Source organism: Schistocerca cancellata, chromosome 1, assembly GCF_023864275.1.
Source record: "Schistocerca cancellata isolate TAMUIC-IGC-003103 chromosome 1, iqSchCanc2.1, whole genome shotgun sequence".
NCBI lineage: Eukaryota > Metazoa > Arthropoda > Insecta > Orthoptera > Acrididae > Schistocerca > Schistocerca cancellata.
This window is the reverse complement of record NC_064626.1, coordinates 1063652776-1063670322: the sequence shown is the minus strand read 5'-3', so window position 1 is coordinate 1063670322 and position 17547 is coordinate 1063652776. Positions and strand designations below refer to the sequence as shown.

The 17547-nt window shown below is 39.2% G+C and overlaps 1 protein-coding gene across 4 annotated transcripts in view; it reads left to right on the top strand.

The window, feature by feature from the left end:
• LOC126090623 (uncharacterized) overlaps positions 1-17547 on the top strand; it is a 131268-nt gene that overhangs the window by 44980 nt on the left and 68741 nt on the right. For all 4 annotated transcript variants that reach the window (XM_049907000.1, XM_049907001.1, XM_049907002.1 and 1 more), the window contains one exon: positions 17235-17442. In XM_049907000.1, coding sequence (XP_049762957.1) covers positions 17235-17442 — 208 coding nt within the window. The remainder of the gene's footprint in view (positions 1-17234; positions 17443-17547) is intronic.

The following is a 17547-nucleotide window of genomic DNA, read 5'->3' as shown; positions in this document are numbered from 1 at the left end:
CCCGATAACGTAAGGTCGTAGTGACATCATATACTGCGTACATAATTTTCACATACATATTTACACTCTTCTACCATTTAATCCAGCCTTCTTGTGTGCATGTGTTCGCTAAACAAACTTCTTCATATCTTCATTTGCATAAAGTTTTTTATCTTTCCTGATTTGTGACATGTTAACAAATAGCATCCTGGATGTGGAATTTCCATTATCAGGAAAGATCCAGATTGTGGTATTTCCCAGTTCTTGTTTACCTTTTTAACTCTACTGGGTTCTGAATATGTTCCTAATAACAATTGGTCCCCTGTTCAGAAGGTGCAAGTCTGGCCTAAATTCTTGTTTTACCTCGCCTTCCTGTATAGTGATTGTTCACTTAGAATAATTGCAGCTTGTCTTATTTCTCTTTGAGTGAAGATTCATGTGTTGGTATATGTGGCAAAGCTTTTGACCACTCGTCAAGTTCATTTCTCCCTAACCTTAGTTCGATAGGTGTAAATCCTGTGGATGAAGTGTTGAAAGGTAACAGTGTTCTCTACCCACTTCAGTTGCTTGTTTGGTATATAAGTCCTAATAAAGTGATTGAATATATGTTAACTGGATATGCTGCTGGTTGAAATTTGTTTACTAAAATGTGTTTTACTTCTTGTTCTTTGAGAAAGATTTTCCATTTAGGATTTGTAAAATATCGTGCTTGTCAGTTGATATGGCCTTAGGTTTACCTGTTGTAGGAAAATAGTCCTCTACCATCCTAATAATGGTATTTGTTACAGTGGTTCTCATAGCATACATACACATGTATTTCGTGAAGACGTACACAGCAATTGCCTCAAGGCAATGGTCCAGCAGTGTTAAGTGGTTTCATTGTAATGACAGGATGTAATTCATTCAAGTGAGACCAATTCGAGAATTGGGCCTTCAGATGTATGATACACAATTTTATTACTCTCTGCACCTTGCGGCATGAATTTCGAGGTTTAACAATATGCCATAATTTTCTTGCTACACTTCTTTACTCCATAATAATCCCACATGTGGTGTGTGAACCTAACAAAATCAGTTACATAATCTTCAGATATGCAGATGCTCCAACAGTTTGATTCCAGTGCTCGTCAGTGAAATAGCACATCTTTGTGTATTATGTAATATTCACTTAAATTTCGCCGGCCGCCGTGGTCTCGCGGTTCTAGGCGCGCAGTCCGGAACCGCGCGACTGCTACGGTCGCAGGTTCGAATCCTGCCTCGGGCATGGATGTGTGTGATGTCCTTAGGTTAGTTAGGTTTAAGTAGTTCTAAGTTCTAGGGGACTGATGACCATAGCTGTTAAGTCCCATAGTGCTCAGAGCCATCACTTAAATTTCCATCTTTCATGTTATTCAGTTTCTCATTTACCTTCATCCAATGAGGATCCTCTTCTTGTAAATTGCTATTATTTTTTTCTTGTATTAATGTAGCTCTAAAATTGGAGGTCTGTTGATTCAGTTCTGTAAACTCATTTAATCCTTGTGGCGATGTAGAAAGTGTGTCAGCTATAATGTGCATTGGCTTTAATGTTTTATTCCCCTTTTAATATGTATTATTTCAAAATTGAATTCTTGTACAAACAAAGACCAATGAGCAATTCACTTGTGTAATAACATGCAAGTGAACAAAAAAGATAGAGCTTGGTGGTCACAATAAACTTTTCTGTGTTTTCCCCACAAATAGTATTTAAATTTCCAAAAGGCCCACACTATGGCTAACGCTTAAACTTTGGTAGCCGAGTACGATCTTTAACACTCAGTGAGTGTTTGGCTAGCAAAACTGATCTGAAACAGACAAGCATCGAGACGCTGAAATGATGCATCTGTGCTTAAACAAAAATCTTGTCATGTTGGGATGGTATAAAAGTATTTGTATATTTACTAAAGTTTCTTTTATGGCCTAGAAGTTTCTTTGGCGTTCTTCAGTCCATAACCATGTAGTACTTTTTCATAACAGGTTCGTGAGGGGATGACTATTTAACAATTGTTTGGGTACAAACTCCCTAAAGAATGTAGTTAGTCCTAGAAACACTGTTAATTGTTTTCTGTTTGTTGCGATCAATGCATCATTGACATACAGCGGGATTCTTTTGCACAGGAATGGTCCAATACAATATCCAGTGCTGCTGTAAAGGTACCCTCACTGAGTCCGAAAAGTAGTATACAAAAATTAGTAACTGCAACCAGAACATAAAAATCTAGTGTATTTCCTACTTTCCGGAACCAATGACACCTGCCAGTACAAAGAACGCATATACAGGGAAGTTATATACTTAACACTATAAAATTTTAAGACTTGTTCTTTGATATTTTTAGGTTCGTCCTTACAGGAACAGTGATATTGTTAATGGATCGGGCATCTAGTACTAATTGAATACTACCATTTGCCATATTGACAGCCAAGAATGGGCTGCAGTGTGGCAAGAAAGGGGTTGCAGTATGGAGAGTTCTGAAGGTTCTGTTACTTGCCAATGTAACATTCTTTTTATTTCCATTTTCACTGCCTCTTTTGTCTCCCAAGGGATCTGGTAAGAATTATGGCAAAGTTTGATGTGGATATGCGTCAATTTTGTCAAATGCTACCGTTTGCCTTATTGACAGGCAGCAGTGGGCTGCAATATGGAGAAATTGAAGATTATATTACTTGCCAACATAACATTCTTCCAATTTCTGTACTTTTTTTAACACCTGTTCGTACTATGTGAGTAATTGATCTAACTGCTTTCTTTGTGCCTCAAATAAATAACCAGATTCCCCAATGTTTTCATAGATAAAATGATGTGATACTGGGATATTGAACCCCTCTTCACACTGTTGCTAACTTACTGAAAGTATTTCAGGATAGATAAGATGAAAATTTACCTTATTTCCTATTTTGAGTATGCTTTTCCTTCATCATAACCAAATTAATTGATACAATCTCTCTATCAACCTGCAAGCAGCCTTTACCATTACTGATGTTGAGGTTTGTCTTAAGGTGTCTGAAAAACTCCACCACTAGAATGCAATTTACTATTAAAATTGTGACCACAAGAAAATTGTATTTCATCTTAGTATTAGTTAAGGTAATAGGATTGACATTTTGTGTCTTGTTTCCTAGGGCTATTAATATTTTGCAGTACTGTGTAGGGAACAGCTAAGAATTAAGTAACATGTACTTGCCAGCCATAGATATCCGTTGAGATCCGCACTTTGCTTAAATTGCTCACCACCTTGCGTAGATCGTGGTACATGCTTATTTTGCATTAAGTGCATGTGCGTGAATGTTAAGTGGCATGATTGTTGCACATGCATGCCCTTTGTTATTGTGTCAAACTAACTCTTCGACAAAATGTTCGCGGAGGCACCTGAATCCAGATTTATATGTACTGGTATATTGCCTACATTTGCATGTATTATTGCTTGTACCACTTGCCTTTCATCCTTCTTTGTCTTATCAGAACGTAACACCTCTCTCAAAATTGTGTTCCTCATCATGCCTCAAAAAATGAATAGTTGCTGACTGCACCCCTGAAATCCAGGATCCGGCAGGCTACCATTTTCCAATCATGGCATCAGAATAGTTTCGTTACTGTTAATCACCTCAGCTATTTGAATTGAAGGTTCATCAGAACATCAGTTATTGTTTTAATTACTATGAAAAGTTGCTTTCCTTTGTGTAATATTATTACTTGGGATAGGGCTCTTGTGACCATCTGAGTGTCCATGATAGCCATTGCTATTGTCCATTCCGGTCATGTTGCAGAAACCAGAGTTATACCTATTCCATCCCTTTTCTGTATGTTCCCATTTGCTTTAAAACTATGGCTATTGCGACTATTGTCTAGTGTTACTGAAAATGTCTGTAACTTATTATGTTTTAATTGGTTTTCATCAGTCAGTTTAGTTGACAGGCTAGAGGTTATCATTTGTGTGCAGTATAGTTGCTGATGTTACACAGGGATAATTTCCTTGTTGTACATAAGGTACTGATAACTGCTCGCATGCCCCATACTCTCCTTCTCTACATTATGTGTAATGCTGGGTGAAAAATTGTTGTTTTGCTTATGTAGTGTTTTCCATTTATCTTTTTGATATTAATGACAAACAGTGCACTTCAACCCAACTTCCTGGGCCTATTTCATTATTTATTTGCTGAACAGCATTTCACAAATTGATACGGAGTTTAACAGTCTTATCCTACCTTTCGGTTACTATCCTTTTGACTTTCGCAGTGTGAGTGTGATGTTGCTCTACTGCATTTTCTGGAAATGTAGTATCACTGTCAAATAACCCAAAATCAGCACGATCGTATAATTTTTGTATGTCATTACTGACGTGTTTCTGTTCTAATTTAAGAAATCCCATATCTTCTGGTTTGTGTGTGTGTGTGTGTGTGTGTGTGTGTGTGTGTGTGTTTTTGATCTGGCAAATCACTGTGTGTTTTGTGTAAATTTGTTTCTTCTGTTCACTTACACCTTCGGAAAACTTTTCATTAAACTTATATTCTAACTTTTGCTCAGAACTCGAAAACTCTGTTTTTAAACTCAAAGGTACTTGACATTTGTTCCAACTGCTTAGACATCTGCTAAAGATATTGTAGGATAAGACAGTCACCCACAGATGTCTGTAAGACAGGATTTTCTGCTCTTTGTTTTTGTTCCTTTTCAATGGTTATTTCCTGTTCCATTATTTGTGGACTAGAAAAGATATGTGATTTACATAAATCATTACAATAACCACTTGTGGGCGTCAGTGCGGATGCCCACTTATCATGAGTTATCATTGTATCATCTGTTTTCGACAAACCGTTGTTTGTTATTTGTAATGAGTTTAAAATACAGTTGTCATCCGTCTTACTTTCAGTGCTTTCTTGTGTCGCCACATTTTCCATTGACTACTCATTATCAATTGACGGTTCATTCATTTTGTCTGTTGCTGTCCAAATGTCTGAGTGAGTCATCAAAGGGAAGATGAATCCTCTGATAATAATCCTAGCTGAGCATGATCACTCTGGGATTCCTTTTGCCAGATGGCAATATCAAAATACTGGGGTCTTCTTGAAATTCAACGAGAGCTCTTCTCATGTGGAGATAATGTGCTTAGGATATGTTAACACTGCTGGCATTTCACTGCTGACATATTGCACCCCACTGCTTGCCAGAAGCTGTGTGCTATATACTGATGCGCCAGAGAAACTGGTATAGGCATGCGTATTAAAATACAGAGAGATGCAATCAGACAGAATATGGTGCTGCAGTTGACAATGCCTTTATAAGACGACAAGTGTCTGGTGCAGTTGTCAGATCGGTTACTGCTGCTTCAATGGCAGGTTATCAAGATTTAAGTGAGTTTGAATGCTGTGTTACAGTCAGCACGCGAGTGATGGGACACAGCATCTCCTCCGAGGTAGTAATGAAGTGGGGCTTTTCCCATATGACTATTTCACAAGTGTACTGTGAATATCAGGAATCTGGTAAAACACCAAATCTCCAACAACACTACGACTGGAAAAAGATCCTTCAAGAACAGGACAAATGGTGACTGAAGAGAATCCAGCAACATGTGTAAGTGTGTGAACCATTCGATGAAAGGTCATTGGTATGGGCTTTCGGAGCTGAAGGTGCACTTGTTTATTTATTTATTTATTGTTCCGTGGGACCAAGTTAAGGAGAAGTCTCCATGGTCATGGAACGAGTCAATACATGAAATTATAACACGATATTAGAAACAGATAAAATGAAATATAAAAAAAACATATTCAGGTGACAAGTCGTAAATTTAAATAAAGAAAATCAACAATGTAACACTGGAATTTGCTTAATTTTTAGCTCTTCCAGGAGCTCCTCGACAGAATAGAAGGAGTGAGCCATGAGGAAACTCTTCAGTTTAGACTTAAAAGCATTTGGGCTACTGGTAAGATTTTTGAGTTCTTGTGGTAGCTTATTGAAAGTGGATGCAGCAGAATACTGCACTCCTTTCTGCACAAGAGTCAAGGAAGTGCATTCCACATGCAGATTGGATTTCTGCCTAGTATTAACTGAGTGAAAGCTGCTAACTCTTGGGAATAGGCTAATACTGCTAACAACAAATGACATTAAAGAAAATATATACTGTGAGGGCAATGTCAGAATTCCCAGACTATTGAATAGGGGTCGACAAGAGGTTCTCAAACTTACACCACATATAGCTCGAACAGCCCGTTTTTGAGCCAAAAATACCCTTTTTGAATTCGAAGAATTACCCCAAAAAATAATACCATACGACATAAGCATATGAAAATATGCGAAGTAGACTACTTTTCGTGTTGAAGTGTCACTTATTTCAGATACTGTTCTAATGGTAAATAAAGCAGCATTTAGTTTCTGAACTAGATCCTGGACATGGGCTTTCCACAACAGCTTACTATCTATCCAAACGCCTAGGAACTTGAACTGTTCCGTCTCGCTTATAATATGCCCATTCTGTCTGATCAAAATATCGGTTCTTCTTGAATTGAGAGTTAGAAACTGCAAAACCTGAGTCTTACTGTGATTTAGCATCAAATTATTTTCCACAAGCCACGAACTTATTTCATGAACTACATTATTTGGTACTGTTTCAATATTACACACAAGATCCTTCACTATCAAGCTGGTGTCATCAGCAAACAGAAATATTTTTGAATCACCTGTAATACTAGAAGGCATATCATTTGTATAAATAAGAAACAGCAGTGGCCCCAGCACCGACCCTTGGGGAACGCCCCACTTAACAGTGCCCCATTGGGACTGAACATCACTACCACTCTCAATATTGCGGAGAATTACCTTCTGCTTTCTGTTCTTAAAGTAAGAGGCGAACCAATTGTAAGCTACTCCCCTTACTCCATAATGGTCCAACTTCTGCAGTAATATTTTGTGGTCAACACAGTCAAAAGCCTTCGTTAAATTAAACACCTAGCGTTCGCAACCTTTTATTTAATCTGTCCAAAACCTCACAGAGAAAAGAGAATAAAGCATTTTCAGTTGTTAAACCATTTCTAAAACCAAACTGAACATTTGACAACAAATTATGTGAGTTTAAATGCTCCAGTAACCTTGTATATACAACCTTCTCGATAACTTTAGCAAACACCGATGGCATAGAAATAGGTTTATAATTGTCAACATTATCCCTGTCTCCCTTTTTATAAAGTGGCTTCACTACCAAGTACTTTAATCGGTCAGGAAACCGAACACTCCGAAAGGAAAAGTTACAGATATGGCTAAGTACTGGGCTAACATACATAGAACAATACTTAAGTATTCTGCTAGATACCCCGTCATATCCATGAGAGTTCTTGGTCTTTAGTGATTCAATAATTAACTCAATCTCCCTCTTGTCAGTATCATGGAGGATCATTTCTGGTAACAGTCTCGGAACACTTTTTTCTTAGAGCGCTATATGACTCCCTGTTGGGACTAGGTTTCTATTTAGTTCACCTGCTATATTCAGAAAGTGATTATTAAATATTGTACATATATGCGACTTATCAGTAACACGGACATTCCCACTACGCACTGATTCTATATCCTCGACCTGTCTCTGCAGATCAGCCACTTCCTTTACGACTGACCATATGGTTTTAATTTTATCCTGAGACTTAGCTATTCTATCTGCATACCACATACTTTTTGCCTTCCTAATAACATTTTTAAGCACCTTACAATCCTGTTTGTAATGGGCTGCTGCATTTAGGTTTTGACTGTTTCTAACGTTTTGATATAATTGCCACTTTGTTCTACAAGATATTCTTATCCCTCTAGTCAGCCACCCAGGCTGTTTGTGCTAGTACCCTGTTTTGAACGTTCTAACGGAAAGCAACTTTCAAAGAGCACGAGAAAAGTCTTGAGAAAAGCATTATATTTATCGTCTACTGTATCAGCGCTATAAACATCTTGCCACTCTTGTTCCTTGATAAGGTTTACAAAGGTCTCTACAGCAACTGGATCAGCTTTCCTAAACAGCTGATGACTATATTTAACACGAGTTGCCGCACAAAAATCTTTTAGAGTTAACATTTGTGCATCATGATCTGAAAGGCCATTCACCTTTTTGCTAACAGAATGCCCTTCTAGTAATGAGGAATGAACAAAAATGTTGACAACAGTTAGAAGTTTAGCTCCGTTAAATTTAACCACACCTACACAACATTCAAACACCTTTTCAGTGCAGTACTTTGAAACATCAATTGACTCAAATGGGATGCCGTTTTTCACATACATGGCTACTCCCCCACACCGCAAAGAGCTGCTCGAAAAGTTGCCAGCCAACCTGTATCCTGGTAAAGGAAGCCTCTGAATTATCTCCTTCTTTAAGAAGTGTTCAGATATACCAATAATTTCAGAGTCAACATCTATAAGCAGTTCACTAACTTTATCTCTAATACCTTGTATATTTTGATGAAATATACTAATTCCCTCATTACTCGGATACCTAAGCTTTGTCAAAAGTGGTTCCTTTGTTAGAGAGACTTCCCTTAAGCAGGAATACCTATCAGCTGACTTCAGCCTAAAAAAGGTGCAGCTCTAACACCCACTACTGCAGGAATTTTCCCATGAGTGATCCCACCAACCCCACCTATGCTGTCACCTATAAGCTCGATGACTGCACGACATAAAGATTCACGCTTCACCTGGTACCGTCAACACTGACATTTTACTGGTGATGGTTGGAAACATATTGCCTGGCCGCATGAGTCTTGTTTCAAATTTTATTGAGCGGATGGATGTTTGCAGGTATGGAAACAACCTCATGAATCCATGTACCCTGCATGTCAGCAGGGGACTGATAAAGTTTGTGGAGGCTCTGTAATAATGTGGGACGTGTGCAGTTGGAGTGATACGGGACCCCTGATACATCTAGATATGACTCTGATGGTGACATGTACTTAAGCATCGTGTCTGGTCACCTGTATCCATTCATGTCCATTGTGCATTCCAATGGACTTGGCCAATTCCAGCAGGATAATGTGACACCCCACACATCCAGAATTGCTACAGAGTGGCTCCAGAAAGACTCTTCTGAGTTTAAACACTTCCGCTGGCCACGAAACTCCCCAGACGTGAAAACATTATTGAGCATATCTGGGATGCCTTGCAATGTGCTGTTCAGAAGAGATCTCCAACCTCTTGTACTCTTATGGATTTATGGACAGCCCATTCCACATTGTGTTGCGGCACTTCTGCTTGCTCGCAGGGCTCCTATACGATATTAGGCACTTGTACCAGTTTCTTTAGGTCTTCAATGTCTCTACACTGCTACCTCCGTGCTTGCAATTACCTTGCAGTGGTTCACATAGCCAGCAGAGTCAAACACGGCAGTGCTGGAGTGACCTTGAAGCACCCCATCACGGCTCAACTTTCAACACTGACAATGATGGTTGCAGTACAAAACACAAACCAGCTGGATGTCACCACCTGGTTAGGATCAGAGGAAGCAGTGGGGCAAACAGTGACAGTGCAGGGTAAATGGGCCAGGAAAAAGACTCATTGGGCTTGTTTCATCACTGCTGGGCCATGCTGGCAAATAGTGAGAAGCAAGGTTGCAGCATAAAGACACCCTTATGTGACTGCACAACACAAAGATATTACGGAGATACTTCGGGAACTCAAATGGGAATTCCTGGTGGGAAGGCAACATTCTTTTCCTAAAACACTATTGAGAAAATTTAGAGAACCAGCATTTGAAGCTGACTGCAGAATGATTCTACTGCGCCAGCATACGTTTCGTGTAAGTGCTACGAAGATAAGATACAAGAAATTCAGGCTCATATGGAGGACAGTCATTTTTCTGTCACTCCATTTGCATGTGAAACAGGAATGGAAATGACTAGTAGTGGTACAGGGTACCCTTCGCCACATTCCGTATGGTGGCTTTTTGATCATTTGTGTAGGTGTAGATCCTGAAGAACCAGGAGAATCAGTAGAACGTTCTGTAGGCTGTACCAGAAAAATCACTTTCGATACATGTGAATTTTCGTATGATGATTGTGCCAATAAGGCCGTTCTGCAGGAAGCAAACAAAGGATGCTTGTTGCATTGCTGAGAGATTTACTGGCTGAGATGTCACGAAACATCCACATGGATTTCCTGAAAACATTGAATGAAGCGGTAGCAGCTGTGCCAGCTTTGTCTGAAACTGAAACTGGCTGGGTTGAGGAAGAAGCGAGTACTTTTTAATGCGTAGGTCATATGCTGTTGATTTGGCTCTCTGGGTCAAATTCAGTGGTTTTGTAGGAAGCCACAGTATCAAAAATGCAAACAGGTGGGACACTGTTCAAACATGTCCACACACTCTTGGAAGATGGAATCTGAGTAACATTCAAGCACCTCTGGTACAGGGAGAGTTGTGACTGCTGCATAACACGTCCAGTAAGTGTGGACCCCTCTGCAAAATCGGTGGCAGACATTTGTCTCTCTGGCTATGTAAAGAGAAGATTGTGTGAAATTTTATTCAATATGGAATCACAGGTATCTGTGGTTAGTCAGAATTTATTTCGTCCCATAAATTTGAATCCGCCATGTTGTAGACTAAATGGTGTGGGTGGTAGTAGTGTTCAGTCACTTGGTTTGGCATTGTTGTATTTCTGAGTGGGGAGGAGAGACTTCTGGGTTTGTTTGGAAATTCTTGCTAGAGTAGAGACAAGCTACATCATTCTTGGGCTGGATTCTCTAGTTAAAAATCATGCTAGATTTGATCAACAACGGTGCGTAGTGGAGCTGCATAGGGTATTGCAGTTTGATGGGACATTGTTTTGTCTCAGTTTTATTGCTGAAAAAACTGAACTGTCACAAGAAATGCCCAAGATGTCTGGTAAACCAGTTAAACGCTGTACATGCTCTTTTAGATTTCTTGTGTGTAAAATACCAGAAGGTATAGGAAGACTTCTTTGAATGAAAATAGGAGCTGATCTGCCAAATAATACTTTGTGGCAGTCGAGCCATTGCCAGAGACTGAAGGATGGCATCAGGCACAATGTTCATACGACGTAGTGTGTCTGTTGTGCAGAAAATTCACGGAGGCTATGTAGTACATATAATTGTAAACAATTTTGCTTTGGAAGAGGTGAGGCTATCAACAGTTGTACTGAGAGCAAACTTAGAAGTGCTAGAGGAGGCTGAGTTCAACAGCGATTTTGATGTAGAAAACATGAAGCAAGGACTGTCTGTTGATGTAACTGTGCTAGGGAGAGAGGTGTAGCATCTGAACGGACATGATAGAGTGGACATGGATAGATTATTGGAGGAATACGCAGAATTACATAATCCAACTGGACCACTGCCTGCTACACCAGTAGGGCAGCACAGAATTCCCACTGGGAACGACCTGTCTGTATAGAAAAGAACCATATAGGGTCTCTCATCACCTACAACCAGTGATAGAAGAGTTTAATGATCAACAGCTGTAGGACAGAATTACAGTAGAAAGCACCAGCCCCTGGTCAGCACCGGGAAAGAAGCCTTACAGATTCTGCTGCAATTACAGGTATTTAAACAAGCGAACAACAACTGACACATACCCCATGCTGAATATTACTGAGATCTTACAAGGAGAGATCCCCAGCAGCGGGATCGATTTCTAAAAGACCAAATGTACAGTTATATAGGTTAAGATCCCAGGTATCACAGCCTGCAGTCATTCATCGTGGTGGACCTCAGTTGTGAGTAATTGATAAAAAACTGGAATTCTGTGTGCCACTCGATAGCATTAAAAAAGTTGTATTGCATAGATTAGTTGTGTGGTGTAATGAATGGGTTGTGGTTTCAAATCTCGTCAGGTGCATTAATTTTTTTTAATTTTTATTCTTTATCAACATGACTTTGATCATTATTTTTATTCAAGTAATTGCTGTTATGTTATCTTTTGTTTCTTTTCCTAAATATATACAATTAATTAAAAACATGAAAAAGAATGATAGGAAGAAAAAAGAGAGCAAATGAGGAAGTTGATGTTATGATTAAAGTGATGTGACAAAGGATTGGAAATGAAAAACATTACATTATACCAATTAATTGAATAAAAATAATGATCAATCTCATTTGGATACAGATTTAGTTAATGCCCCTGACAAGATTCGAACCTGTAACCTCCCACATTTGAAGCTCTTATCCTATCCATTACACCCCACAACCAATCTATGTAATGCATCTCTATTAATACTATTGAGTAACACGAAACATGCCAAATTTTTCTTTTGAAAAGTTGATCCCACTGCTGGGGACCTGTCTTTATTAGACAAATTGTAGCAAACCATTATTTTGCTACCATTGATTTACAAAGCAGGTACAACCAATTATCATCAGAAGACTGGCCTAAAACAGTGTTTCTGGTCCCATTTGGTAATATCCAGTATGTTGACTGCCTGTAAATGTACTGGTGACTTTCCAGTGCTTATTACTTGTTGTGCCACAAGGCCTGAAAGTGAAATAATGCATGGTCTACTGGGGTGATATCATTGTTTTCTCCAAGGACATCCAGGAGCATGTAGTATTTCCATGAGAGAGATTTGAACAATTATGTGCGGCATGACTGAGACTTGAGTGCCATTTCATATTACAAGAGGTTCATTCTTAAGGCCACATTATTGGGCAAGGCTGTGTATGAACTGACCCATGACCGGTACAAATCATAATGAATTTCCCAGTGCCAAGGACAGTAAAGGAATTATACTAAAATGTAGACTTTCACGGCCGGACGTGTCATGTCCACTATAATTATCCGGGCTGTTATGCCGTGGTCGGTTGATGAATTCTGCACCACGGCATAAAAGCTCGGATAATTATAATGGACAGTAAAGGAACTACAGTCACCTCTTGGGATCCCTCATTTTGATAGAAGGTCGAGGGCTATTCAGAGAGTAATAGATGTTTAGGTCTCCGTCGTGGTGGGCGGGGCTAGAGTCACCAACTTGATGCCATAATGTTGCTACACTCACTACGCATACAGCAGTGCTAGTGTGTGGTCTGCCTCTCTGCTGCTTTGCTTTCTGTGACGTGTTGAAATGAGCGTGGTAATAGAGAATCCCGCTACTTGTGAGGTGCATTCTGTGATTAGGTTTTTGTTGGCAAAAAACTGCAGTTGAAATTTATTGTGACCGTTGTGATGTGTATGGAAAAGGAATAATTAACCAGGGAAAACGTCGTGCAAAAGTTGTGTTTTTTCACCACAATGCATGTCCACACACAGCAGATGGTACCCAAGAGCTCCTACAGGGTTTTGGATGGGAGGTGTTTGATCAGCCACCATACAACCCAGATTTGGCGCCAAATAACTACCGCCTCTTGCCAGTGATGAAGACATGGATCTCTACACAATGTTTTCGTACTGAGGTCAAACTGCTTTGCTTGTATAAATCAGTGGTTGCATTGTAGCAGCAGCTTTCTACAGAGATGGTATTGATAGACTTGTGCCACATTATGATAAGTGCCTCAGTTTGACAATTAAGTGGAAAAATAGCGTAAGAGTGTATCTTCAAAATTGTGTAATAAAATTTAGTTTTGCTGTATTGTTAATTTCTTATTTCAAAACTTCTGTTACTGCCTGGATAGCCCTAGTACATTCCAAAATTACCTTAAATAGCAAGGCCCCTTACACGTTTGTTAAAGAAAGGAGTAAAGTTTCACAGGATCCCTGATGGTGAAGCAGCATTTGAACGATTGAAAGAATTATTAACCACTGGTCCTCCTTGCTTTCCCTGACTATCAATGATGTTTATTTTGTCTTGTGACTCGAGCAGCCATCCTCTAAGCTGTGTTTTCTGTCAACAGGTACATTTGAAAGAGCACCCAATAGCATATGCTTCTAGACACCTCAGTAAGGCAGAAAAAAACCACTCAGTTGCTGAAAAAGAAATGCTGCTGCTAATTTTTGGCATCACTTGTTTCTGTTACCTGTGTGGGCAATGTTTTAATGTCATAACAAATTATGAAGCTCTAGAATGGCTCCTTGGGACTGGAAGATCCAAGTCGTTTGGATCTTGCAACTGTTAGTTGAGCAAGCCATTGAGACAGCAATGTGCCAGAATACTGCACGACATCTACACTATATCATCAACCATTGAAGAACAATTTCCCACTAGAAAGAGGTGTCAAAAAAGGTTATTCCGTATTGTGTAAGCTATTCACAGCTGTCACTGAAGTGGCAGTATTAAAGTGAACTGGGAAGATGAGATAATCAAAATACACGGGGGAGATTAAAACAACTTGATATTTGTTGATTACATTGTGCTGTTGGCTTGCGATGTTGAGGAACTCCAGTCACTGACTACTAATCATGTCTTCAAGTGTAGGTCAGTTGTGCTTAGCATGAATATTTAAAAACCAAAATTTTGTTGGAAAAAGTGTGTCACAACATTGGCATGCCTCTGGAAAATCTCAGCAAGTACACCTGTCTTGGTTACATTATAAACATGAGTGTTGGTTGTTGTTGTTGTTGTTGTTGTTGTTGTTGTAGTCTACAGGCCAAAGACTGGTTTGATGCATCTCTCCATGCTCTACTCCATCCTGTGCAAGCTCCTTCATCTCCGAGTAATTACTGCAACCTACATCCTCCTGAATCTGCTTAGTGTATTCATCTCTTGGTCTCCCTCTGTGATTTTTACCTCCCATGTTTCCCTCCAGTATTAAATTGGTGATCCCTTGATGCCTTAGAAAGCATGTTGATAGAAGACCCGTAGCTTCAGCATGTCAGTGAAACTGAAGAAAACAGTTTCAACCAGTATGTTTTACTAGTGCTGCCCTATGATGCTGAATCTTTGACACTGAATGAGTTAATCACAAGAAAACTCGCAACTCCCAAGAGAGCTGTGGAAAAATTCCTGTTGTTGAAGGGAATGGGCAGCTTGCAGAAATGGCTATTGGCTGATCACGTTTCAAGAAACAAAGATGAGAGATTAACAAAACTGATGTTACAGTGGAGGCCAAGAGACAAAGATCCATGGGGATGTGATGGAACAAATGGGACCAGAATACAGCAAAACTCACTGGAGTTACTATATAGAGAATGGCAGTTCTGACTGGAGAGATCTGTTTAAAGCAGTGTGTTACTTGAAGATGCCATATCATTTTATGGTAGAAATGGCTGACTGGTGGGAGAGTTATTGATACTGAGCAGTTTGTATGCATGAGAAGAGTCGTGTTGTCAAGTCTGACAAGTTTGCTAATGCTGTTTATGGAGAGAATCAGTAGGTGGCATTTATTTGATGAATATGTTATTTTACTGTGCTAGTCATTCCGTTTTTAGCGTCCATGCACAGTTTAAAGAATTTTCCAGAACTTTGGGAAATCTTGCATTATTTTCTGTCCATTGCTTTTCTGTTGTTGTTTCTAATAAGTGTTCTTTTGTTTTGACAACTTTTGTCCTTCTAATCTGTTGTCTCTTACTTGATTTCTTTATGTGGCTGTGATAGAGGTCCTGCCTCTCTACACTTGAGTATGTAAATGTTTGAAAAGGAAGACTAGTTCACATGTTGGCCCCTCTCATACTTGTAACATCATTCGTGATGTCCTGTGCTTCGTTGCTATTTCTCTGTGTTGTTTAGTTGTTTACCGTAACTCTGCAACATAAAACTGAGGATGCAATGCTTCTGAAGGTGATATATTTTTGCTGTGGGTAACTAGAAGATCCAAGAGTTCTTTGTATGCACCTTTTTTTGTAGTGTTATTCAGGATCTATGACTTTTTATAATTTATTTCTGCAGTAAATGATTTTATTCTTTGGTTCAGAGCTCTTAAATAGATAAATGCTCATGGATAAATAAGTAACTGAAATAATTATATTTGAATGTGTGTTGTGTGTTCTTTTGGACATATCTGAAAGAACAGACACCACACAGAATCCGCAGCTGTGATACATATTAAATAAATTGTGGAAGGTGGGTGGGGGAGAAAGGGAAGGAGAGGCAAGGTAATATTGATGTCAGCTGCATCGGGCTTTATGCAGAATCAATGGTGACGAGCAAAAATGTGTGCCAGATCAGGATTTGAACCTGAGATTTCCTGCTTACCGGATGCTTGTGTTAACCACTGCACCATTTGGACACAGTGTTTATTGTAGTTTCGTGGTCTATCTTGGCATGCCTCTCGGCTGACCCACATTCCCACCTAGCACCACCTATCTGCAATCCCCATCTATGTCCTTCATGCACATTACTTAGAGATTCCCACATGAGGGCAAATGTAACAGTGTATCCACACTGAAGGTGGTGGATTCTTTGCCCATTGTGGTGAATCGGTTGTATATGAATGCATGGTGTCTGCTCTTTCGGACATGTCAGAAAGAACGCACACCACATTGAAACAGCATTTGTGATATGTATTATGAAAATTGAAGGTGGAAGGAGGAGAAAGGGAAGGAACTATTGATGTCACCTGCATCGAGACTTTATACAGAATCAGCAGCGATGAGCAAAAATGTGTGACTGACTGGTGGAAATAAATTTGAAAGTAATGTCTGTTGTTTTTTGTCACATGTCATTGGGCTGTGCAATTTTTTTTCTTTGGGAACTATTGTTAATTTGTACACAAAAAAATAACTAATGATTCTCCATTCATAGAAAGAGAGAATTATTGTATTAAATATCATCCTGTGTCATTTCTCTTTGAAAACACAGGAGAAGTAATACAAGGTTAATTATTTGTATCCATTGGGTGTCAGGTTATGTGCACGTGACCATAAACTAGTCCAGTTTGTAAACTAGTCCATTTTTACCTCGCTCACTTTCCCTTTGTGATGGTATTATTGACTATACCACTGATTTATTTTGTTGAAAGACACATTTGCAAAGTTTGCCATGACAACATACAGTTGCAAAATTTTGTAGACCTCTGATTAGATAGATATTTTGCTCTCTCATGTTATGCACAACTTTATATATAGGTGTGCCTGCTCGAGGGATAACTTAATTAAGTTTGATTTTTTTCATTACATTTGAAGTGACATTGGTGCACCATAGCTGTATGTAGTTGAGTTAAAGACATGTGAGCTAGCCTGTCATCGTAACCCTCAGCGGCTTTGATGAATGTTCATTTCTCTTTCTCCCATCCTACAGTGTCTCATCCCTCTGCCCACCTGTTCTCAAAGTGTTCTGGCCCATTCCCATTTCCTACTTTTCCCAACTGCTACATAACCATCCTATTCCAAGCCCAATTTCGGAATGTTGTTTTTTAGTGCAAATAAAAATTTGTTGCTGCAAATAACATACATTTATTTTTTTAGGTGTATTTTGAAAGTGTTGCTGGAAGAGGATTGTAATGAGATTGATCGGAGTCATGATGTAAGGGCACCACCTCTAAGTGTGGTTGAAGAGAAGTTAATAACATTGATTGTAACACTGAGGAACAGATGCTCGAGATTTTCATCTTTAATCAATGATTTTCTAACAGCTGTTGAGTATTACATACTCAATTTGAGGACAACACCTGAGGTAAGCAATATGTGCATTGCATCAGAAATGTGTGATTTTATGCAGATATGTGTTTGCTTTGACGCTTTTATGTCAAGGTGGCACAGTGGATGAAAGTGATTATGC